The sequence below is a fragment of the Stegostoma tigrinum genome, chromosome 8 (assembly GCF_030684315.1).
Source record: "Stegostoma tigrinum isolate sSteTig4 chromosome 8, sSteTig4.hap1, whole genome shotgun sequence".
In the NCBI taxonomy this organism is placed as follows: Eukaryota; Metazoa; Chordata; class Chondrichthyes; order Orectolobiformes; family Stegostomatidae; genus Stegostoma; species Stegostoma tigrinum.
This window is the reverse complement of record NC_081361.1, coordinates 71,266,364-71,292,098: the sequence shown is the minus strand read 5'-3', so window position 1 is coordinate 71,292,098 and position 25,735 is coordinate 71,266,364. Positions and strand designations below refer to the sequence as shown.

Below are 25,735 nucleotides of genomic sequence, written 5' to 3'. Positions count from 1 at the left end.
ACTGTCTAAAATATTTACTCACTAATAGTACTATTAAATTGACCTGCCCTATCTGATATAATAAAGTGTGAAGCTGGATGAACAGAGGAGGAAGCGGACCGAAGATGGAGAGATTCTTTTCTGTCCATCTTCGGTCCGCCTCCCTCTCTCTCCCTATTCATTCCAGAACCCTCACCCCATCCCCCTCTCTGATGAAGGGTCTAGGCCCGAAACATCAGCTTTTGTGCTCCTGAGATGTTGCTTGGCCTGCTGTGTTCATCCAGCTTCACACTTTATTATCTTGGATTCTCCAGCATCTGCAGTTCCCATTATCTCTGCCCTACCTGATGGCTGGTTCACTGCAGCTGACAAGAACAACCTGCACCAACTAAACTCTGCCACTAGTTGGAGCCCAAGACTACCAATGTAGAGTGGAAGGTAGCATGAAGGAGTGAGAACCAACTGAAGAACAGATCCAGGGCTAAGTTTAAAACAGAACAGGCAGGAGCACAAACTGGGGTGACGAGTGGGCCATGAGCAGCAGGAGCCCAGGCCATGCAACAAGCCTGGAGCCAGGGCAGAGTGTGCGAAGCAGCAGTAACCCCTGATCAAAAGGCACTAGGGATTTTAAAAGTAAAGATGGAGTTATAGGAATTGAGGCCGGGGAAGAGGGACTTCTAGACTGAGGCAAAAGCTAGAAGCCCTGATGAAGAGGTCATGTGCAGATTGCATGAAGTCTGTGTTTAAAGACGTTAAAATGAAAACCTCAACAATAATTGAATTTATCAGCACTACTTTAGCAACTAAAACAAAACATTGGAGAGGTACCTTTTTAAGCAGTTACGTAACCAAGAATTCAGAGTCCAGTGTTGGGGTTCTGCTTCTGATCAGTAAAACTGCTGCTGTTTTAGGTGGTTCGGATCACCCCCAGATCCTGACACTGGGCTTAATTTAGGAATGTGAAATGAAGGCGGCAGTAGACAGGTGTTTCAGAGCAAAGAATCTCTGCATTTAATAAATGCAAAGGTGACTATAATCACAAGAAATAAAAGGCAAATCTACTAAGCAGGAAATAATACAGAGGTGATTATATTGCAAGAGATTTAAAAAAATACAAAACAGTGAAATTGGTACTATCATCAGTTATTCAGAGGACAGTACATAAATATACTATTAACACAGATTAAGCACTAGTGGAAACTAAGCGATAGTTTTAATTACAGATGCTTTAATCAGACTTTCTAAGTTTGGGGGGCCGGCATTGTCACCAAACCACTGTCCCCTCCCTGCTAGGTAGATTGGATACTTTGGGGTCTCGTGGAAATAACCTCCCACTAGGGATAGACGCAGTTTGAATTGCGACTGGCCGTTCCTGCTTGCTGTAGCCGGTGCTTCATTGAAGACTTTGGATGGTGTAGGCCTTCAGTCTGAGTTGAGTCCGCTGATGTAGTATGACGTGTTGTGAATGTATCTGGTGAGTACTTTGGTTTTCGTAATAAATAATGGGTTTGCAAGTGGCTTTTCACCTCAGCATGTGTCTGGGGTCAGGTTGGTGGTTCTGAGAGGTTGTTTGCTCAGTCTGTGGGTCACGGTCAGTTGCCAGTGGTTGGAGATGGCTGTAGGAGTCTTTCTCGGTGCAGTAACTCACTGGGGAATCCTTCTCCAGTTGGTAGCTGCGGGGAATAGCAGTTGAGGCGAATCACTCTTCTTCTTCCCCTCTTTTTTTTCCACGTGAAATTGGGGCCTGCAGTTGTACTAAATTGTAGGATTCCAAAATCTGCACTTTTCAATTGTGTTACTGTTGCTCCGTTTTGAGTGAATTAACCTTCCTGATAGTTTAGAGTAGGTGTAAATGTATTTCATTTAGATGGAATGTCCAGAATTTCTTTGAATGAATATTAATTGAAGTTGGATGTCTTGGTATCTTTAAAGGCTCCATGATGTCTGTGTTAAGTTGTTGCCTTTGATCTGGTTCATTGTTCTTTTCGAGTTGAGTTGTGGATTAGATTTTCTAGCTGGACAATGGTTGCTGTCCATGTGATTGTGTATTTCCTCAGACCATTGGCCACCTGCCTTTTTTAATTTTATAAGTTCTGAGAAAAGCCTGGGGTTTTGGTCCAGTATTTAAAATAATAGTGTCTTTTGCTCAATCCTACACCAAGAACTATTAAACATAAGTGGAGATGTGTGACTAGTAGTGGTGTACAGATCTGAAAAGGAGGTTGTGTTTAGAAATCAACCAATTTCTTCATATTGTACATTTCTGTAATTTTTTTCCTTCTCAGATCAACGTACAAAACATTTTTTAAAAATCCATTAAAAAATCATATGAAAGATTATACAGGTATGAAAAAGTCATTGACTCTAGATCCATACAGCTCTACTAACCTGAGTCTGCATCAGACCCAAAGTTGAATGTTTTAGTTGGGTAATAGGTATTTCTAACTCTCAGGAAAGTATTTACAACTGAGACGAATCATCAGAATTACAGTTTGTGCTCTGCTCCTTTGCAACTAACTACCTAGAGCAGACTGTGACAATTCTTACGAGATTCAAATAGAAAAAAATATATTAAACTGAAGTGAATTTGCAATACATGTTGAGAAATTTTGTGTATTGGTTAGCGTTGTTTTCACCTTGCCACTGTATTCTGATAAAAACTTGCAAGGGATTGTCTAGTTTGGTTATCCGTCTGTCTGACTCCTTCTATGATGTATTGTAAAAGGAGATGTCTCCCTCAATGGTTCTTGGCTAGAATATTGATGCAGCGTGTCCCATGGTTTGGAATTCATGGCCACAATCACATTGTTTCTCATTTTTAACCAATGGAGATCTACCCAGAGATTCATCCAGAGATCTGGGTGTTCACGTCCATTGTACCCTGAAGGTGGCAATGCAGGTCTGTAGAGTGGTCAAGAAGGCATATGGCATGCTTTCCTTCATTGGGCGGGGTATTGAGTACAAGAATTGGCAGGTCATGTTACAGCTGTATAGGACTTTGGTTCGACCACATTTGGAATACTGCATCCAGTTCTGGTCATCACATTACCAAAAGGATGTGGATACTTTGGAGATGGTGCAGAGGAGGTTCACGAGGATATTGCCTGGTATGGCGGGCACTAGCTATGAAGAGAGGTTGAGTAGTTTAGGATTATTTACATCAGAAAGATGGAGGTTGAGGGGGGACCTGTTTTGAGGTCTACAAAATCATGAGAGGTATCGACAGGGTGGATAACAAGAAGCTTTTTCCCAGAAACAAACAAAGAAACAAAGAAACCTACAGCACAGGAACAGGCCCTTCGGCCCTCCAAGCCTGCGCCGATCAAGATCCACTGTGTAACCTGTCATCTATTTTCTAACGGTCTGTGTCCATTTGCTCCCTGTCCATCCATGTACCCGTCCAAATATATCTTAAAAGACGCTAACGTGTCTGCGTCTACCACCTCCGCTGGCAACGCGTTCCAGGCGCCCACCACCCTCTGTGTAAAGAACTTTCCACACATATCTCCCCTAAACTTTCCTCCTCTCACTTTGAATTCATGACCCCTAGTAATTGAGTCCCCCACTCTGGGGGAAAGCTTTTTGCTATCCACCCTGTCTATACCCCAGTGTGAGGGACTCAATTACTAGGGGTCACGATTTCAACGTGAGAGGGGAAAAGTTTAAGAGAGATATGGATGGTAAGCTCTTTACACAGAGGCTGGTGGGTGCCTGCAACACGTTGCCGGTCGAGGTGGGCACAGTAGCGTCATTTAAGATGAATCTAGACAATACATGAATGGTCAGGGAGCAGAGCGATACAGATCCTTGGAACATAGGCGACAAGTTTGGATAGTGGATCTGGATCAGCGCAGGCTTGGAAGGCCGAAGGGCCTGTTCTGGTGCTGTAATTTTCTTTGTTTCTTTGGAACTGGGAACCCTTTGCCCATATGTGGGAAGATTCAGGAGAGTACTGTTCTCGGGATCTCTACTGCTGGGCCTCAGATGAGAAATTGATTACTCTCCATCTGGGTAATGAGCTAATGCTGATTGGATGAATATTGGCTTCTGTGATTTTAAGCACTTGTTTGGAAGGTTTTTCAAATTTTCATAAATGGCTTTTTCTATCACAAAATGCGGTGTTGTCATGGAGTATGGTATCCAGTAAGTTGGAATGGATTTAAGCTTTCCTGACACTGTCCTCATTATGGATTTGCAACTAAATTCCCCATATGTGTGTAATGGCTGCAGGATCATGAATCACATGGATAGTCTGCGGCAAAGTACGGATCACTGCTGCAAAGTGCTGTTCTGGTTGTGCTCCAGCTAACATGCCAGCAGTTTCTGGATCAGGTTTGCTGCTTTAAAAAAATTTTTGGCTGTTGTTGACAAGATGAGGCCAGTGGCGGAGTGTTTTCTGCAGGGTGATACCGATGTACTTCGGATGTCATTTTCCACCCTGCTGCTGTGGAGCTACAATGCCCAGCACAGTACACTAATACATCTTACATAAGATAATGCAGAAATTTTACAAATGTGCAGTGGGGGAGAAGCAAAAATAATGGAATTATTTTCTTTTTGTGAGAATTTACATTGTATATGAAACCAAATCTTGAAATGTAAGGTCGTTGGTCAGCCAAGGTCAGACCACTGCAATTAACCAACTGCTAAAGATTTTGGACATTTGGAGTAATTGATGGCAAAATCCTTAGTGGCAGATTAAAAACTCTAGCACCACTCCTTCCCACACCCCTCCCCCACCACACACAGACATGTGCAACAGTATATCTATTTTCACAAGAATTGCAGATCATCAATCTTTGAAATCATACATATGCTCAGTAAAAGAAAGGAGGAGGAAAGAAAGGATAAACAAATAAGTACTGTCAAGCTTGGGCCAAATTTGCAAAACCACTGAGGATATAGCAAAGAAATTATATTGTAACAAAAGAAAAAATAGCAAAAGAAAATGCACCTTAAGCAAGTTTTGTAAACCAAGCAGTACTTATAAATTTTCTGTGTCTGGGTGGGATTTGTTTGTTTCAGTAATGATACTGTTTTACTTTGTAACTATCATAAACCACACCCCAGTTCTCAAATTATAGATCTGCTGGATATGAAAAAGTGCACATTTGTACTTTTACTGACTTTCTTTACAGTCTGTCTGCCACCAGGTGGCATAGTGGCTCAGTGATTAGTACTGCTGTCTCATAGCATCAGCGACTCCGGATCGATTCTGGCCTTATGTAACTGCCTGTGTGGAGTTTGCTCGTTCTCTTTGTGGCTGCGTGGGTTTCCTTCAGGTGCTCTGGTTTCCGCCCACAGTCCAAAGATGTGCAGGTTAGGTGGATTGGCCATGCTAAAATTGTCCCATGGTGTCCAGGGTTGTGCAGACTACGTGGGCTAACTATAGTAAATGAGTGGTTACAGGGATAGGGTAGGGGTCTGGGTGGGATGCTCTTTGGACTTGATGGGCTGAGTGGACTCTTTCAGCATTTTGATGATTTTATGAATCTTTATCCTCTCTGTCACTTCTTTTCTCTTGTGTGACAATCCTTTCTCAGTGAGTATTTATCTCCAGTATTAGCTCAACACAGGCAATTGAAAATGTTTGACTGAATGTTATTCCAGTAATGTAATTATGTTGAACTGAAATGTATATCAATTTAACATTAAGTATTAGTGCTGCTATGTTCTCTGACCAGACTTCCAAATTATGTTATAATCTGGCAAAGGAGGAATAAATCCTATTTTTGAAATAGACAAAGTGAGAGGATGTAGGTGACTTACTGAGAATACAGGCACACAACTCCACAGTTTTAACAACCAACAGTAAATGTCATGCAGTGTTAGAAGAGTAATGCAGTTTTCAATACTTACGCAACTTATTCTTAGCAGCCCAGACTGTAGTAGTAAATATTGGTGATTGACATTGATGAACAAGCCACAGCAGGCACCATGTAGCAGTGTGTTCGATTCAGATCTCATAGGCTTCCTAGTAACTCTTCACCATCACTCTCATCTCTACCCCGACATCAATATTATGGTGCATAATCAATTCTCACATAACTTTTAATTCTTTCAAGTTTAAAGAGGTTACAGTTGCTCACTTTTGTCAATCTAGCCTTTAAATTCCATCTCATGAGCTACTTTGATAATGGGAACTGCAGATGCTAGAGAATCCAAGATAACAAAGTGTGGACCTGGATGAACACAGCAGGCCAAGCAGCATCTCAGGAGCACAAAAGCTGACATTTCGGGCCTAGACCCTTCATCAGAGATGGACCCTTTTCTGATGAACGGTCTAGGCCCAAAAAGTCAGCTTTTGTGCTCCTGAGATGCTGCTTGGCCTGCTGTGTTTATCCAGTTCCACACTTTGTTATCATGAGCTACTTTGTTGTCCACTGCTTCAGTGACTGACCACCTTCCCTTCATGGTTCTAACCTCCCCTGGACTCTGGAGCTGCAGTTCAGTACTTAGTTTCAGGTACAACTGATCACTGGCTTTACCAAGTTAGAACTACTCCTTAGCTTTTTGCAGAGCATGACCTGGAGAATCAGTGTCTTTGTTAAGTATTGTTAATATATGACTCTCTTTCTTCTGTAGGAATGCATAGAAGAAGAACATAATTACAGCTTGAATTCAATGACACAAAATTCAATCCCATCAATTGCAGGTACATTTCTTTTGCTATGTGTGTTCAGAGTCCTATGTCATGCTTACTAATGTAATTTAAGGAAGGAGCAACTTATTGCAAATGCTGGAATCTATACAGAAAACAACCAATGCTGGAGATCACAGTGGGTCAGACAGCATTCATGGAGAAGCAGCAAGCTAATGAAACGCTAACTTGCCCTCTGCATGGATGCTGTCTGATGTGCTGTGATCTCCAACATTGGTTGTTTTTAAATTAAGGATAGGTTTAGTTGGGGTGAACTGAAAAGGAATTCACTTTTAAAAATAAGACAGTTGATGAATGTTGGTGGACTTTTTAAAAAAGTAGTTCATGAGTCAGGGCAAAGATATTTCCTAGTGAGGAAGGAGAGTTCTAGGAAGAGTATAAACCATCTATGATTAAGTAGGGATGTTATGGACAGTATCAGTTTGGGGGAAAAAATCTTCAACGTCAAAGATCAGTGGTCAGCTGGAGAATGGGGAAAGGTTTAAAAATCAGCAAAAAGATGAACAAAGCAATAGTAGTGGGAAAGAATAAACTATGAGGGTGAACTGGCTGGTAAAATAAAAATGGATGATATAAGCTTTTTGAAATCTCTGAAAGGAAGGAGAGAGGTAACAGTGAACAGTGGACCCTTAGTGAATGAGCCTGGGAACTAATAATGGCAAGCCAGGAAATGGTGGAAAAGTTAAACAAATATTTTGTCGGTCTCCAGTGCAGAAGATAGAAAAGCATTCCAAACTTAGTAACTATTGGAGAAGTTAGCAGGTTTTTTGGCAGGAGGGGGATAAATACTATCTTTATGATTGAAAATAAGGTACTCGGAAACTAATGGGGTTAAAGGCTGATAAGACCCCTGGACTTAATGGGTTGCGGCCTGGGATAAAAGTGGTATCAATTATAATAGTCATTGCGCTGATAGTAAGTGTCCACGAATCCTTGTGTATCGCAAAGGTCCAAGTGAATCAGGAAACTGCCAATGTGATACACTTATTTAAAAAGAGACAAAAGAGGGATAATTTAAGCCGCATAGCTTGACATCTGTTTTTGGGAAAATGTTATCAAGGAGTAATAGCAGAGCATTTAGAAACCTATAATATGTTCAAGCAAGTAGTTCTATGAGGACTTAGCAAGTAGAATAGATTTCCAAAAGCCAATACACAACTACCACACGTAAGGCTAGTTAATAACATAAGAGCACATGATGCTGGTCCAATTAATAAGTTTGCGAACAATACAAAGATTGGTAGAGCTGTAGATAGTGATGAGGATTGTCAGAGGATATATCATGCTATAGATCAATTGGAGGCATGGGCAGAAAACTAACAGATGGATTTTAAACCTCACAAATGAGAGGTGACGCATTTTGGAAGGTCAAATACAGGTGGAAATTATACAGTGAATGGCAGAACCCTTAAGACTATTTATATGCAGAGGGATCTGGGTGTGCCGGTCCACAAATCATTGAAGGTGGCAGTGCAGGTAGATATAGTAGCTGAAAAGGTTCATAATATGCTCACCTTCATTTGACGGGGCACTGAGTATAAGAAGTAGGCAAGTTATACGGCACCTTATAGAACACCAGTTAGGCCACATTTGGAATATTGTGTATAATTCTGGTCACCACACTACTAGAAGGATGTGAATGCTTTGGAGACAGTACAGAAAAGGTTTACCAGGATGTTGCCTGGTACGGGGGATTTTAGCCATGAAGAAAGGTTGAACAGACTGGGCTTGTTTTCGCTGAAACGCAGGAGGTTGAGGGGCAACCTAACATAAGTTTACAAGATTGAGAATGGCATGGACACAGTGGAAAGTATGAGGCATTTTCCGAGGTTGGAGGGGTCAATTACAAGGAGACACAGGTTCAAGGTGTGAGGGGGATATTGAAAAGAGATGTGCAAGGCAAGCTTTTCACACAAAGGTTGGTAAATACCTGGAATGCATTGCCAGAGGAAGTGGTGGAAGCAGACATAATAGCACCATTCAAGAAACATTTGGATGAATACATGAATAGGATGGGAATAGAGGGATATGGATCCTCTACGTGAAGACAGTTTTAATATGGAAGGGCAAAATGTGGCAGCGCAGGCTTGGAGGCCTGAAGGCCCTGTTCCTGTGCTGTGTTGTTCTTTTTGCCTTGTTCTTTGTACGGATAGAGGATTGGCTAACTAATGGAAGACAGTTGGGATTAAAGGGGTATTTTCAGGATAGCTGCCTGTAACTAGTGGAAAATCACGGGGATGTGTGTGGGGTTACAGTTATTTACAATATATATTAATGACTTGGATCCAAAAACAAATTGCTGGAAAAGCTTAGCAGGTCTGGTAGCACCTGTGGAGAGAAATCAGTTAACATTTTGAATCCAGTGATCCATCCTCAACAAATTTATGGATGACATAAAAATAGGCAGGAAAGCTAGTAATGAAAATAACACAAGGAGCCTGCAGAGAGGAATGGACAAAATCTTGGCAGATGGAAAATAGTATTAGAAAATGTGAGGGTACACACTTTAGCAAGAAATATAGAAGACCTGAATATTATTTACTTAGTATACTGTGGGAATGACTGCAGAAAGATGCAGCACAATGAGATTTTTGAGGCTTTGAACATGAATTACAAAAGGCTAGCATCCAAGTGCAGTGGGTAATAGGCAAGGCAAATGGAATATTGGCCTTTTTTCCAAGGGGAATACAGAAGTTAGACCATGGCTGGAATACTGTAAACAGTTCTGGTTCTGTTCTCTAAAGCAAGATATCCCAAGGTTCACTTGATTGATCTTGGGTATGGAGGGATTTTTTATGAGGAGAGTTGAGTAGGTTGGGCTTGTACTCATTAGTGTTTAGGAGAATGAGAGGAGGCCTTACTAAAACATCTGAGATTATTCAGTTTCTTGCCAGGGTAAATGTGGGGAGGTTGTTTCCCCTTTTTTAGAACCAGAAAGCAGAATAATGAGTTATCCATTTAAGACAGACAAGGACGATTTTCTTTCTGTCTGGGTGGTGAATCTGTTGAATTTTTTTACTGCAGAGGATGAGCTCATAAATTTATTCAAGGTTGAGATAAACAGATTTTTAAATCAGTCAGGAAATTGAGGTTGTTACGGGGAAAAAGGCAGTTTTAAGTAGATTATAAGTAGCTCATCAGCAACTTTCAACTGTTCAGTATTTTGGAAACAACAGTAAGTACATAGAGATGAGTGAATTGGTGAGGATATTTCAGCAAACCGTATGATTAATAATAACATTAAAATCATACTGACCCTTAATGATTTTTAGATCTCTAACTTCTAAAAATTTATAAACCATGAATATGTTTGTGGGTTTTAAAACTATTAACACCTTTGCAAGCTTGCAACTATGACAGTTTCAGGTAAGAGCCTTGTATTAGAAAGAACACTAAATCAAGGTAGAGAATGTTTTTCAATGGTTGATTGTTCTCCTTTTCAACTTCACATGCAGAAAACCATACAGAATATGACAAACGTAGAAGAAGCCAAGAATTACCATATGTACTCATGTAAAAGTCAAGTTTATAGACTGTTGTAAGGTTAAATTTATGGGGTTGACAATTACATGAATGATACTTTTGAGGTGCTGAAATTCATTCTACAGTCCAAGATACCATATCATTAGCATTATCCCAGTTGATCACTAAACAAAAGCCTCAACTAAATGTGTGACTGTATTCCACGAGTGCTACAGGGGAACTGAGTGGCACACAAAGAGAGGTTGTCACCTGTCTGTGACCCAATATGTCTTAAATTTTTGTGCCAAATTGGTGTGAACTGTACGTCAAACCCATAATAGCACGGAAAAAAATTCATTTCCTCATCATAACATTTATGTACAGGATAATATCTTGACTCTCAAATTTGATCTGTTCTCTGTGAAGAACTAGGGTCAACTTGTACATGAGATATTTGAAAAATTCTGGACTTTTTGGCCAAAAATAGGGGCACAACTTTTACATGAGATGGACTTTTACTTGAATATATACAGTGGTCAAAAATCTGCTGATTTAACTGGAGGCTTGCTTTGCATATGTGCCAGAAGAAGCCTTATCTATCTATCTATCCATCTATGCCCAACTTTTCTTACCCTGTTTTATTAAGATTTATAACAACTTGCAAAAGCATTGTGATGCATTCAATTCTGTCAGTTGTTATAATGGCAGATAATTTTTGCTCATGTAAATTCAAAAGCCATTTAATCATTGTATGTTCCAAACATAACTCTTTACTTAACCTATGTTATTAGAGTCAGAGAGACGTACAGCATGGAAACAGACCCTTTGGTCCATCTCGTCCATGCCGACCTTATATCCTCGATTAATCTAGTCCCAAATGCCCACATTTGGCCCATTTCCCTCTAAACCCTTTCTATTCATATACCAATCTAGATGCCTTTTAAATGTTGTTGTACCAGTCTCCACCGTTTCCTCTGGCACCTGGCTCCATACAAGCACCACCCTCTGTGTGAACAAATTGCCCTTTAGGATCTTTTTAAATCTTTCCCCGTCACCTTAAACCTATGCCCTCTAATTTTGGCCTCCCCCCATTTCAGGGAAAAGATCTTGACTATTTACGCGATCCATGTCGTTCATGATCCTGTAAACTTCTATAGGGTGACCCCTTAGTGTCTGACAATCCAGGGAAAATAGACCCAGCCTACTCAGCCTCTCCCTATAGCTCAAACCTTCCAGCCTTGGCAACATTCTTGTAAATCTTTTCTGAATCTTTTCAAGCTTCATTACATCCTTCCTCTAGCAGGATGTCCGGAATTTCATGCAGTATTCCAATAGTGACCTAATCAATGTCCTGTACAGCTACGACATGACATCCCAACTTCTATACTCAATGCACTGACTCATAAAGGCAAGCATACCAAATGCCGCCTTCCACTAGCCTGTCTACCCGTAGCTCCACTTTCAAGGAACTATGAGCCTGCACTCCAAGGTCTGTTTGTTCAGCAACACTCCCCAGGACCCTACCATCAAGTATAGAGAGTTGGGAGCGCATGGAATAGTTTGCCAGTGGTAGTCGTGGAAGTGGAGTCATTAGTGACATTTAAGTGACTGCTGGACATGCAGATGGACAGCTGTGAATTGAGGGGAATGTAGGTTATGTTATTTTGTTTTTGGATTAGGATTATTCCACAGCACAACATCGTGGGCCAAAGGGCCTGTACTGTGCTGTACTTTTCTATATTCTATAAGTCCTGCCCTGATTTCCCTTTCCAAAATGCAGCACCTCACATTCATCTAAATAAACTCAATCTGCTGCTCCTAAGCCCATTAGCCCATCTGATCAAGATGCCATTGTACTTGGATGTAACCTTTTTTGCTGCCCACTATGCCTCCTATTTTGGTCCATCTGCAAGTGAACTGAGCATACCTCCTATGTTCACATCCAAATTGTTTATGTAAATGACAAAAAGCAGTGACCCAGCACTGATCTTTTGGCACACCACTGGTCACAGGTCTCCAATCTGAAAAGAAGGGTCCTGTCCTGTCATCTTTCCTGCTCCTGTGATGCTGCCTGGCCTGCTGCGTTCCTCTAGCTCCATACTGTGTTGACTTGTCATCCTGCTGTCTTCTACCTTTTGAGCCAGTTCTGTATCCAAATGGCTAGTTTACCCTGTATTCCATGTGCTGTGACCTAGCTAACCAATCTACCATAGGGAACCTTGTCAAACACCTTACTGAGGTACATATAGTTTACATCCACTGCTCTGCCGATACCTGACCTCTTCATTACTCAAAAGACTCAATTAAGTTCGTGAGACATGATTTCCCACATACAGAGCCATGTTGACTATCGCTAATCAGTCGCTGTCTTTCCAAATACATTTAAATCCTGTCCTTCAGGATGCCTTTCGACAACTTGTCTACCATCAATGTCAGGCTCACTGATCTATAGTTTCCTGGCTTTTCCTTAAAACCTTTCTTAAATAGTGGTACAATGTTGGCCAACCTCCAGTCTTCCGCCACTTCACCTGTGGCTACTTTGATAAAAAATATCTCAGCAAGGAGCACCGGCTAACCACAGAGCTCCCGGGCATACGTGATCAGATCCCAGGGATTTATCCACCTTTGTGTTTTTTAAGCTGCCCAGCACCACCACGTCTAATATGGACACTTTTCATGATATCGCTATATTTGTTCCTACATCTTCCATATCCATCTCTACAGTAAACGCTGATGCAAAATACTCTTTGAGTATCTCCCCCGCCTTCTGCGGTTCTACACATTGGCAGCCTTGCTGATCTTTAAAGGGCCCTATTCTCTCCCTGGTTACTTTTTTGTCCTTAATGTTTTTACACAATCCCTTTGGATTCTCTTCATCCCTATTTGCCAAAGCCAGTTCATGTCCCCTTTTTGCCCTCCTGATTTCCTTCTTAAGTATGCCTTTGTACTCTTTTAGGGATTCACTCGATCTTTGCTGTCTGTACCTGACATATGCTTCCTTCTCATTCTTGACCAAAACCACAATTTTGCTCGTCATCCAGCATTCCTTATACCTACCAGCCTTACCCTTCACCCTAACAGGAACATACTGTCCTTGAATTCTCTTTATCTCATTTGTGAAGGCTTCCCATTTTCCAGCAGTCCATTTATCTGCAAACATCCACCCCCCCATCAACTTTTAAGAATTCTTGCCTAATACTATTAAAATTGGCCTCCCTCCAATTTTAAAATTTAACTTTTAGATCTGGTCGATCCTTTTCCATCATTATGTTAAAACTAATAGAATTATGGTCACAGGCCCCAGAGTGCTCCCCCACTGACACCTCAGTCACTTGCCCTGCCTTATTTCCCAAGAACATAGAACATAGGACAGTACAGCACAGTACAGGCCCTTCGGCCCATGATGTTGGGCCAAACTTTTACCCTAAACCTAAGGTCTATCTAACCCCCACCCTATGTTATACTATCATCCATATGCCTATCTGATAGCTGCTTAAATTCCTGTAACGAGGCCGACTACACTACCCTCTCCAGCAATGCATTCCATGCCCCTGCATCTCTCGGAGTAAAGAATAGCTCAAGTTTTGCACCTTCTTCAGTAGGTATGTCCACATACTGAATCAGAAAATTCCGTATACACACTTAACAAATTCCTCTCCATCCAAGCCCTTAACAACACCACTGCAGTCCCATTCCATGTTTGGATGGATAAAATCCCCTACTATACTTGCAGATAACTGAGACCTCTTTACAAGTTTGTTTCTTAATTTCCTGCTGACTATTAGCAGAGTCTATAGTACAATCCCAATATGGTAATCATCCCTTTTTTATTTCTCAGTTCCATCCTTATAACTTCCCTCGATGTAATCCCAAAAATATTTTCCCTAAGTACAACCATAATGTTATCCCTAATCAAAAACGCTACTTCCTTCCTCTCTCGCCTCCCGTTCTAACCTTCCTAAGCCTCAATATCCTGGAATGTTAACCTGTCAGTTCTTTCTATCCCTGAGCCACGTCTCTGTAATTGCTATGATATCCTATCCCATGTTCCTAACCATGCCCTGAGTTCATTTGCCGTACTAGTTAGGCCTCTTGCATTGAAATAAATGCAGTTTGATTTATCAGTCCTACCTCATTCTCTGCTTTGTTCATGCCTGCCCTGACAGTTTGACTTGCTTCTTTTCCCAACTCTGTCAGTCTCAGACTGATCTTTTTCCTTGGGTCCCAACTTGCTCTTACTGGTTTAAATCCTCCTGAGCAGCTCGAGCAAATGGATAAGCATATGGACATACATGGAATAGTGTAGGTTAGATGGGCTTGAGATTGGTATGACAGGTCGGCACAATATTGAGGGCCGAAGGGCCTGTACTGTGCTGTAATGTTGTATGTTCCTCTCCAGTGTATTAGTCCCCCTCCAATTCATTAGTCCCCCTCCAATTCAGATGCAATCTAACCTTATACACATCACTTCTACCCCAGAAGAGATTCCAATGATGCTAAAACGTGAATCCTTCTCCCCTGCACCAGGTTCTCAGCCACACATTCATCTGCTCCATCCTCCTGTTCCTCACTAGCTCTTGGCACCAGGAGTAATCCTGATATTATTATCCTCAAGGACCTCCTTTTTAAATTCCGTCCTAACCTCCTATATTTACTCCTCAGAATCTCATCCTTTTCTCTTCCTGTGTTATTCGTTCCAATGTGTACAACGACCTTCTGCTGGTCCGTCTCCCCTTTGAGAATATTCTGCACCCTCTCCGAGATATCCTTGATTCCAGCAGCAAGGAAGCAACACATCATTTTGACATCTCTCTGTCAGCCACAGAGATGTCTGTCTATGTCTCTGATCAGAGAGTTCCGTAACACAGTCGACCACATGGAACCTGACATACCCCTTGTTACATTAGAGCCAGACTCAGTACCAGAAACCTGTCTGTCATTGCTTTCCCTAGAGAGTCTATCACCCCCTACGTTTTCCGGAACAGCATGCCTGTTTGAAATGGGGGTAGACACAGGAGATTCCTGCACAACCTGTCTCCCCCTCCTATCTTTCCTAGAGGTAACCCATCTACCTGACTGTATCTTCGGTTTATCTCCCTTCCTGAAACTGCTATCCATCACATGCCCAGATCCTGTAAATTCCTCATTACGTTTAATTGCTGCTCCAACAATTCCATGTGATCTTATAGGATTCGCAATCAAACATACTTTGTGCAGACATAATCATCAGTAACATGGATACTCTCCTTCCTCTCCCACATCCGACAGGAAGAGTACATCACTTTACTAAAAGCCATCTTTGTGCCTTAACAATCTACAGATCCAGAAAGTGGCATAATCTTACTGTTCCAAGAAACAGTGCTCCAGGCGACCTTAGCACCTGTTTTATATTTTTAAAGTTTAATCAAGAGACAGATCTCTAAAACATGTAATCAGAAAGGAACCCACTCTTCTCATTGTGGTCGATTTACCAAAAGAAAAACACAGTAAGGTTACACTTTAAAAAGCCACTTAGTTGCTCCCTTGCTGTGAGTTCTTCCATCTGGGTTTCTCCATCGTCAGCTACGAATTTCACTGTTTATTAATTTTTCTTGAACTGAGTGCTTATTCTGTTTGGGATAAACAGTAAGCATTTATTTTCCTCATCCTCTAAGTTCTCATCCTTTGTGTTTTGTAACTCAAGCCCACTTTTTGGAAGGGTACAGTAAATGCATCTGTATAGTCTGAAAAGTTTTTTTTTTATCCTCAGAGCTGAAAGATGAACGGAAAATTTTGGAACGTGATCTGCAGCAGGCACCATCAGTACAAAGTCTGTTACAGGTTCGCAAACCACCTGGGTGCAGGTCCTCAAAGAGATCCTGCAGGTAACACGTATTCAGAGCACAGTTTCCTCCTCCTTAGATCATAGGTGAGCAGGGAGGCTCTGATATGTTATGCCTGAACTACTTTGCTTATTTGAGCAGTGTTCAGCAGATTATTGAATCAGTTTGAGTATCCGTAAACTAACCAATTAGAATGATATCATTGTTAGTGAGGAATTCTATTATGATTTCATGCAACATAGTAAAATGTCAGAAACCGCAATGTTGGGAAATGTTTTATGATGATCAAACAAAAGTTCTGTTCAAAGATACCTGAAGAAAACAATTGCATTTGCATACATGGTAAATGCAGGTTTAAAGGGATAGGGTGGTGGTCCTGGATGAGTGGGATTCTCTTTGGAGAGTTAGTGTGGACCAGGTGGGCTAAATGGCCTCGTTTTGCACTGTAAGGATTTTATGATTCTATGAATCCTGAAATTGTATTCCTGTTTATATGACTGTTTTAAACCAAATTTCTTTTAATTTTTAATGCGAACTTTACATCTACCTAAGTAACATATTGATAAATATCTTAATTCAAATATGAGTAAATAGCATGAGCTTCATAAGCACTACTACGGATACACTTGTCCAGGTGAGGTTTTCTGTCAGACACTTGTCATGGTCATTGTTGATTTTAGAGAGACTTTCAGGGGTTTGAATGTAATTTAATGTTTGAACAAGGGGAACTACAATAGAATGAGGAAGGACTTGGCTAAAGAAACTGGAATCAAAGATTTTATGGTGGGACAGTTGACGAGCAGTGGAGGACTTTCAAAGCAATTTTTCAAAGTGCTCAGCAAAAGTATACTCCAATGAAAAGGAAGAACTGTAAGAAAAAGGGTAATCTGCCATGGGTGTCTAAGGAAATAAGGGAGTCTATCAAATTGAAAGAGAAGGTATACAAAGAGGCCAAAAACAGCATGAAACTAGAAGATTGGGAAAACTTTAAAGGCCAACAGAAAGCCACAAAAGAGCTATAAAGAAAAGCAAGATAGAACATGAGAAAAAACTAGCACAGAATATAGAGACAGATAGCAAAAGTTTCTATAAATATATAAAACGAAAAAGAGTGGCTAAAGTAAATGTTGGCTCTTTAGAGGATGAGAAGGGGAATTTAGTTATGGAACGTGATGAAATGGCCGAGGCATTGACCATGTATTTTCTATCAGTCCTCACAGTGGAGGACACTAATAACATGCCAGTAATTGACAAAGAGACAAAGGTAGGTGAGGACCTGGAAACAGTCATTATTATGGCAGCGGTAGTGTTGGGCAAGCTAATGGAGCTAAGGATTGATAAGTCTCCTGGCCCTGATGGAATGCATCCCAGAGTACTAAGAGATGGCGGGAGAAATAGCAGGTGTACTGGCAATAATTTTCCAAAATTCGCTGGACTCTGGGGCAGTCCCAGCAGATTGGAAAAAGGTAAATGTGATGCCACTATTTAAAAAGGGAGGTAGACAAAAGATGGGGAATTATGGACCGGTTAGCTTAACCAGTATAGTGGGGAAGATGCTTAAGTCTGTTATCAAGGAAGAAATAGCAAGGCATCTTGATAGAAATTATCCCGTTGGGCAGATGCAGCATGGGTTCATGAAAGGCAGGCCATGCTTGACAAATCCTTTGGAATTCTATGAAGACATTACGAGCCAGGACAATGGGGACCCAGTGGATGTGGTGTACCTAGATTTCCAAAAGGCCTTCAACAAAGTGCCGCACAAGAGACTGCTGCATAAGGTAAGGATGCATGGTGTTAGGGGTAAAGTATTAGCATGGATACAGGATTGGTTGACTAACGGGAAACAAAGAGTGGGGATAAATGAGTGCTATTCTGGCTGGCAATCAGTGACTAGTGGTGTGCCTCAGGGATCGGTGTTGGGACCGCAATTATTTACAATTTATGTAGATGATTTGGAGTTGGGACCACGTGTAAGGTGCCAATGTTTGCAGATGGCACTAAGATGAGTGGCAGAGCAAAGTGTGCAGAGGACTGTGAAACTTTGCAGAGGAACATAGATACATTGAGTGAGTGGGCAAAGGTCTGGCAGATAGAATACAATCTAAATAAATGGGAAGTCTTACATTTTGGTAGTAGTAATAATAAAAGGGATTATTACTTGAATGGTAAAAAGTTGCAGCTTGCTGCAATGCAGAGGGACCTGGGTGTGCTTGTCCATGAATCACAGATGGTTGGTCTACAGGCACAACAAGTAATTAGGAAGGCAAATGGAACTTTGTCCTTCCGTGCTAAAGGGATTGAGTTTAAAAGCAGAGAGGTTATGTTGCAGCTGTACAAGGCACTGGTGAGACCACACCTGGAATACTATGTGCAGTTTTGAGCTCCTTACTTGAGGAAGGATGTACTGGCACTGGAGGGGGTGCAGGAGAGGTTCAATAGGTTGATTCCGGAGTTGAGAGGGTTTGCTTATGAGGAGAGACCGAGTATATTGGGATTATATTCATTGGAATTCAGAAGATTGAGGGGGGATCTTGTAGAAACATATAAAATTATGAAGGGAATAGATAAGATAGAAGTAGGGGGGATATTCCTACTGGCGGATGAAGCTAGGAGAAGAGGACATAGCCTCAAGATTAGAGGGAGCAGATTTAGGACTGAATTGAGAAGGAACTTCGTCACTCAGAGGGTTGTTAATCTATGGAATTTGCCCAGTGAAGTAGTTGATGCTACTTCAGTAAACGTTTTTAAAGCTAAAGTGATAATTTTTTGAATAATAAAGGAATTAAGGGAAATGGTGAGAACGCGGGTAAGTGGATCCGAGTCCATGAAAAGATCAGCCATGATCTTATTAAATGACAGGGCAGGCTCGAAGGGCCGAACAGCCCACTCCTGCTCCTAGTTCTTATGTTGTTATGTTCAATTTGTAGCTAAACTGTTAAAGATGATCCAGCTAAGCATAATTAATGATTACCCACTATGTTGATGATATCATACTTTTGAAAGTTGCAAAATACGTGAATCTTGTTGGAGGTGGTCATTTATCTGGAACTTGCATTGGACAAAAGTTACCTGCTACATGTCTAACCAAACTTCTGTGGGGTGATGCACTGCAGGCCTTTCAGAGAGCTGTCACCAAAACTGAAGACTATATAATTGCCATCAATAAACAGGCCCAGTCTATCATGAACATTTTTTTAAGCTTCATATAAGATCTTCGGGTTCTACCCAAACATATCTGGCCTGGATCTTACAACTAAAACCCCTGCACTGAGGTAACCTATTTCCTAACTTCTCTGAACTAGCTCCTTTCTCAAGGGAAAACTGTTTCATACATCTTAGCTTCAAGCAAGACTTGTGGAAACTGAAAACAAAAGCTTTTCCAAGCTGTGACCTTTTCCTAAAAGGAAAAGAAATCCTAATTCTTCTCACAGAAAGCAAATTAATGCTCTTCAATGCCTACTCTGTCCACACGTAAAACTTGCCCAATACAAACAAATCCTCATGTTCACTCTGGGGACATACACTCTCTCATACTGTTGAAAAAATTCCATGGTTCCAGATATAATGACAGGTTAATTATTAAACTTTTTCACATTCACAAACCAAAATTTATGTGCCCTAGTTCAAAATCAAACTAAAAATTAAACTGTAATTAAAATCATGCACTTACATCACAATTGATCATCCTAGTAAGGTGAAGGTAAGTTGCTTTCTTGAACTGCTGCAGCTCTTGGGTTATAGCAACGCACACAGTATTGTTAAAGAGAGAGGTCCAGGAATTGACCGAATGACAGTGAAGAAGTGAGATAGTTTCAGTTCATGGTGGTGTGTGACTTGAGGCAAAATTGAAGATGGTGGTGTTCCCATTTGTCTGCTGCTTTGTACTTCTAAGTAGTGAGGTTGCAAGGTTTGGAAATGATGTTGGAGGAGCTTTGGTGAGTTACTGCTTTGCATTTTGTAAATGCTATGCACTACTGCCACTGCCTGTTAGTTCTGAAGGGAGCTGATGTTGAAAGTGGTGGATGAGGTGCTAATCAATTGGGCTGCTTTGCCGTGGATGGTTTCAAGCTTCCTGGTTTTGAACAGGTCATTAGCTTGTTGGTGAGAATAGTGTCATGGATGTTGTTTACACAGGTGGCCACAAACTATTGATGAGGATTTGTACAAAAGATAATTAGCAAAGATATATTGCAGGGAATATGAGCCAAACTTGAGACTGGACACATAGTTGGTTGGAAGGCAGGCTAGAGAAAGAATAAAGTCTGAAGGGTTCATATTCTGTCAATCAAAAAATGAGGAGTGATGAGGTCCAGGGATGTGTAATGGGCCCTCAGCGTGGCATCCTGATTTCTTAAAGCTGGATAAATGAATAAAGACTAAAACAAGGAATGCTGGAGATTGCAGTGGCTCAGGCAGCATGCATGGAGAGAAAGCAAGTGAACATTTTGAGTTTAGATGACTCTTCATCAGAGCTGATATGAAGTCTGGAGGGGGCAGCATTTATGCTATGGGGAGATGGGGAGGGCGCAGTGCTGGGGGAGAAATGACGTTGATAGCTCAGATTAAGTGATTGGAATTGTGTGTCTGAGTTTGGAGGTGCTGAGTTAAGAACAGGATGTTCTGCAGATAAAATCAAGAAGTTGTAAAGGGACATGGCAGACTAATTTTTAAAAAAGCTGTAATTCAATTAAGTCCTCACATGTCTACCACTTTAGATTTAAGAAAGAAAATTTGGTACTTCTGAGAAATCTGGATCTGTGGAGGATTGGAAAAAAAATTGTTTATGCACCCAGTCACTGAGGGACTCGTGCAAAGAAACAAAGTGTAATCAAAATGCTAATGCAATGTTGACATTTAATCATATGGAGTGAAATTCAAAAGTGAAAGTTGTATTCAGTTGTATGGGGCCTTTGTAAGACTCCACGTGGAGCAATGTTTTAGGAACTTGGGGAGAGGGCTAATGGACCTGAAAGAGAAAAATTGAGGGCAGGGTGCATGAATATGTTTTGCTTTGTCCTAACCTAATTGAGATGTTGCAAACGATGAAGGATTTAATAGGGTGAATTAAATAAACTGTTCTCTTTGGTGTAGGAATCGTAAGAAAGCAGTATAATTGTGGGAGGAGGCCTATACCGTTTTGGAGTGAAATCACAAATTATTTATTCAAACAAAGTTGAAATGGTTCGCGACTGGGAGCTGCAGTTATTTAGTGCGAACCGAACATAGGTGTTCTGCAAAGCGGTCCCCAAGCTCCCATTCCTCAGACGACATGTAACCATTTCAACTCCCCCTCCCATTCCTTAGATGACATGTCCGTCCTGCGCCTCCTGCAGTGCCACAATGATGCTACCTGAAGGTTGCAGGAACAGTACCTCATATTTCGTTTGGGGCCCCTGCAGCTCATAGGTATCAATGTGGACTTCACAAGCTTCAAAATCTCCCTTCCCCTTAACCACAACCCAAAACCAACCCAGCTTGTCCCTGCCTCCCTAACCTGTCCTTCCTTCCACCTACCCCCTCCTCCCACCTCAAGCCCCATCCCCATTTCCTACCTCCTAGCCTCATCCCGCCCCCTTGACCTGTCCATCCTCCCTGGACTGACCTATCCCCTCCCTAACTCCCCACCTACACTCTCACCTTTACTGGCTCCATCCCCGCCTCTTTGAACCGTCTGTCTTCTCTCCGCCTATCTTCTCCTCCATCCATCTTCTATCCGCCTCCCCCTCTCTCCCCATTTATTGCAGGACCCCCTTCCCCTCCCCCATTTCTGAAGAAGGGTCTTGCCTGAAATGTTAGCTTTCCTGCTCCTCTGCTGCTGCTTGGCCTGCTGTGTTCATCCAGCTCTACACCTTGTTATCTCAGATTCTCCGCATCTGCAGTTCCTACTATCTCTAGAACTCTCCTTGTATAGTTTATGGATGCTGGAACAATTGACATTTTCAAATCTAAGGTTGATAGATTTTTGTCAGGATAGGACATTAAAATGGGGAAATTGAAGCTGAGTGCAGATCAGCTGTAATCTGTTGGAATACTGGAAGAGCCTGATTGCTGTATTCCTGTAATTACAAGTGTCCTGACCTGAACATCAACTTTCCTGCTCCTCTGATGCTGACTGGCCTGCTGTGTTCCTCCAGCTCCACACTGTGTTATATCTGACTCCAGCATCTGCATTTCTTGCTATCTCTCCCTCATCTGTCTGCTGTTTCTTCAAAACTTTTAATGGCAGAAGTCTAATGAATACTGCTTTTGTTTTTTTGGTCCTGTACAAAATTGAAAGGATTTTAAGAGCTTCATTGGGGAATTGAATTTCCCCAGTCAAATATTCATTCAAATTGTATCTCACTGAAAAAAAAACTCCCAAATTATTTTAGGACTGCTTTGCTATTAAAAATCTAGCAAACATTACTGAATCTGCTCCTGATTGGACAAGCCCAGTTCTAAATTGTGGGAATGGGGTAAATGGTAAATTCAATGACAATTTGCTTTTAGGTATTACATTTAAAATAAAAGCCTAGACTTTTCTTTCACGTTAATGGCAAAATTTGAGGGGATGTTGGAAATGGATGGGGTGAGGGGGTGTGGAGGGTCGTGGCTTAGAGAAGAGCTTGGCACCGTTACTGGGCCAATCCCAAGAAAATGTCTAAAACCTGTTATAAATGTGTTGAAAGGATTCTAAAGTTTGTAACAAGATTTGAAATATTGTAAATCACTCAAAAAAACGTATCTGCCCTTGCACTGAAAACAGATCTTGGGTGCATCTCAGCTTGTGCTTTACCATTGAAACACCATGCTGGAAATCCTGGCTGCTTGTCTGAACATTAGACTGAACTGCAGGAAGAAGAAACAGCTCACATTGCAGCCTGCCGACAGTGTTACTGAGCAGCAGATGCACCGAGAGGTGAAAATCTGAATTGATAGAATGTCCCAAGGGACTTTTCAGGAGTGTTATGAAACAAAAATTGATATCTCTCCATATTAATTGCATATTGAATGATGTTACAGCGATGGCCAAAGGTTTTATTCCAACTGGTATATTTTAAGGAGGATTTAACAATGTAAAAAGGTATAAAGAAGGAATGCCAGAATTTATAACCAGTGCAGCTGAAAGTGTACCCACCAGTAAGTGGTACAACAAAATTGGGATTGCTTAGAAGGCCAGAATTGAAGGAGTGCAGATGCTGTAGAGAGTTGTGCATCTATCAGACATTACCATGTACAAGACCTAAGGTAGGAGTGTGATGAAATACCTTCCATTTGCTTGGATGATTGCAGCTCCAGCAATACTCAGATCAGCATCATCCAGGACAAGGCAGCACAATTGATTGGCAACTCATCCACCACTGTCAGCATTCAATCTCTCCAGCGGCATTGCATGTGGCAGTATGTACCAGTTACAAGGGCACTGCAACAACTTGATAAGGCTCTTTCAACAGCATCTTTTAAATACACAACTTTTTTGCCACCTTGAAAAGGGCAGTAGATGCATGAGTACACCATCATTCTTCTAAACCACATATACCATCCTGATTCAGAATCATATGAATGTTGTGTCACTGTTGCTGTGCTCGTACTTCCTCTATAATAGCACCAAATGTACTTAAATCACAGGGACTACAGTGGTTGAAGATAGCTGAGTGCCACCTTCTCAGTCACAACAAGGGATGGACAATAAGATCTTTTTCCTGTACCCCCCACCCCGATAATGAGGAAACATAAGTGATAGGAGCTACCAAAATAGTATCACTTCAGTATTCTGAGAAAATGTTAGAACATGTGCCAGTACTCCGCCTCTTCTGGTGCCAGCATTGTGGCCTTGCCTTAACCACAAGGACATCTTTCCCATTGAGATTTAGACCATACAAATCAGCTGTCCCTTCTACTCTCCTCTCCCGCTGGCCCATCAGGGCAAACTGCCTCTGATTTTGCCTTCTGTTTTAGCATCGAACTTGTATCTTACCCTAGTCTCTCTCCAAACTTCCCTCCTACCTCTCTGAATTAGTCTTATCCATGAAACCCACTTTGTGTTCCTTTGGTCCCATTCTCATGTTTTCCTGGTCCCCACGTTAGCTGATATTATTAGCAATTCTCTCTCCTCAGGTACAGTCTCACATTTAGGGGGAGGTGGTGGCCTAGTGGTATTATTGCTGGACTGTTAATCCAGAGACCCAGATAGTGTTCTGGGAACCCAGGTTCAAATCTCACCATGACAGATGATGGAATTTGCCCTCAGTTAATATCTGGAATTAAGAATCTCGTGGTGCCCATGAATCGATTGTTGGAAAAACCCATCTGGTTCACTAATGTCCTTTAAGGATGGATACTGCCATCATTACCTGGTCTGGCCTACATGTAACTCCAGACCCACAGCAATGTGGTTGACTCTTAATTGCACCATTGGCAATTAGGGATGGGCAATAAATGCTGCCCAACCAGTGAAAAAGACTTAATATTGCCAATATTATCTGACTCCTCAAAAATACTTCTTGCTCCCTCTGTCCTTGTAAACCTCAAATCCAGCTCCAATGTTGTTTCCTTTCCAAACTTCTTGAACACCAGTGCCCCCCAATTCAGTGCCTATGTTACCAGACTTCCATATTTGACGTCTATAGACTGCCCGTCGGTGACACCGTCTGAAAACACAGCATTTCTTTTTCCACATACACAAACACTAGCCAGCTCTGCCACACCACTCCTTAGACTCTTCTTTGTTACTAAGTGATCACATTGCTTGTCTGACAGCCGATACCGCACCAGCAGAAATGTCTTCCAATTAAATATTGCAAAGACAGAAGCTATTGTGTTTGATTTCAGCCGTAAACACCTTCCCTACCCACTGATTCCTGTCTGTGCTTGAACCAAACTATTCATAACCTTAGCTTCATAACTGATCCTAGGAGCAGTTTTGAACTATATATCTGCCCCGTTATTAAGACCACTCATTTTCATCAACATTTCCCACAACAGACTCAATCTATCTGTTGCTAAACCCCCATGCTATTGTTACCACTGAACTTTACTACTGTAATGCACTGACAGTCAGTCTTCCACATTCTACCATACGTAAAACTATAGCCATCCAATCTTTGCTGCCTGTGCCTGTGATTCTCATCAAGTCCCATTTGCTTACCACCCCTGTGTTAGCTGATCCATGCTGGTCAAACAACATGTTGATGTTTAAATCCATACGCTTCGTTTTCAAATCCTTTCATAATCTCACGCTTCCTGATCACTAATCTCCTAGAGAGCCATAACCTTCCCTTTTTGTCTACCTAGAAGTGGTGTTTATATGATTCACAATGTTGCTGAGTAGGCAGTTGTGTTAAGGACTGCTTGATAGCATCGTCTGTCATATTGCTGCTGGTTGCAAATAAACTGCTGATGCAGAAATTGACTGGATTAGGTTTGGTTTTTTGATGTGAACAGAACACATCTAGTCAATTAGCCACTTTGTCAGGTTGACTTCGGTGTTGTAGCTGTACTGGAACAGCCTGGCTAGGGCATGGCTAGTTTTAATCTTCAGTACTGTTGCTGAGATGTTATCAGTATCTGTGGCATTTTTTAAACCTAGTACCTTCAGCCATTCTTGATATGAGGTGAGGTGAATGGAATTCACTGGCATCTACATTGGTGGAAACTCAGGAGATTGTGGTGTAAGTGACTGCATGGAGGTCCATGAGAACAACCCTGTAGAATGGTTCCTTTGTTTCCTTCCAGAGGAAGGTTAAGGCTGACCTCTGCTTTCTCAATAGGTAAGTGAGCGGCTGCAGCTGTGAAACTGAGCTATCAGCCTGCAGAGCTATGCTGGAGTTTT

The 25,735-nt window shown here is 41.6% G+C and overlaps 1 protein-coding gene across 9 annotated transcripts in view; it reads left to right on the top strand.

The window, feature by feature from the left end:
• ccdc24 (coiled-coil domain containing 24) overlaps positions 1-25,735 on the top strand; it is a 255,476-nt gene that overhangs the window by 81,843 nt on the left and 147,898 nt on the right. For 7 of the 9 annotated variants that reach the window (XM_059647973.1, XM_059647975.1, XM_048539036.2 and 4 more), the window contains 2 exons: positions 6,565-6,634; positions 15,852-15,966. In XM_059647973.1, the coding sequence (XP_059503956.1) occupies positions 6,565-6,634; positions 15,852-15,966 (185 nt within the window). Of the gene's footprint in view, positions 1-6,564; positions 6,635-15,851; positions 15,967-17,543; positions 18,053-25,735 lie in introns of those variants that run through there. The other 2 variants (XM_059647976.1, XM_059647974.1) reach the window with 2 other exon arrangements.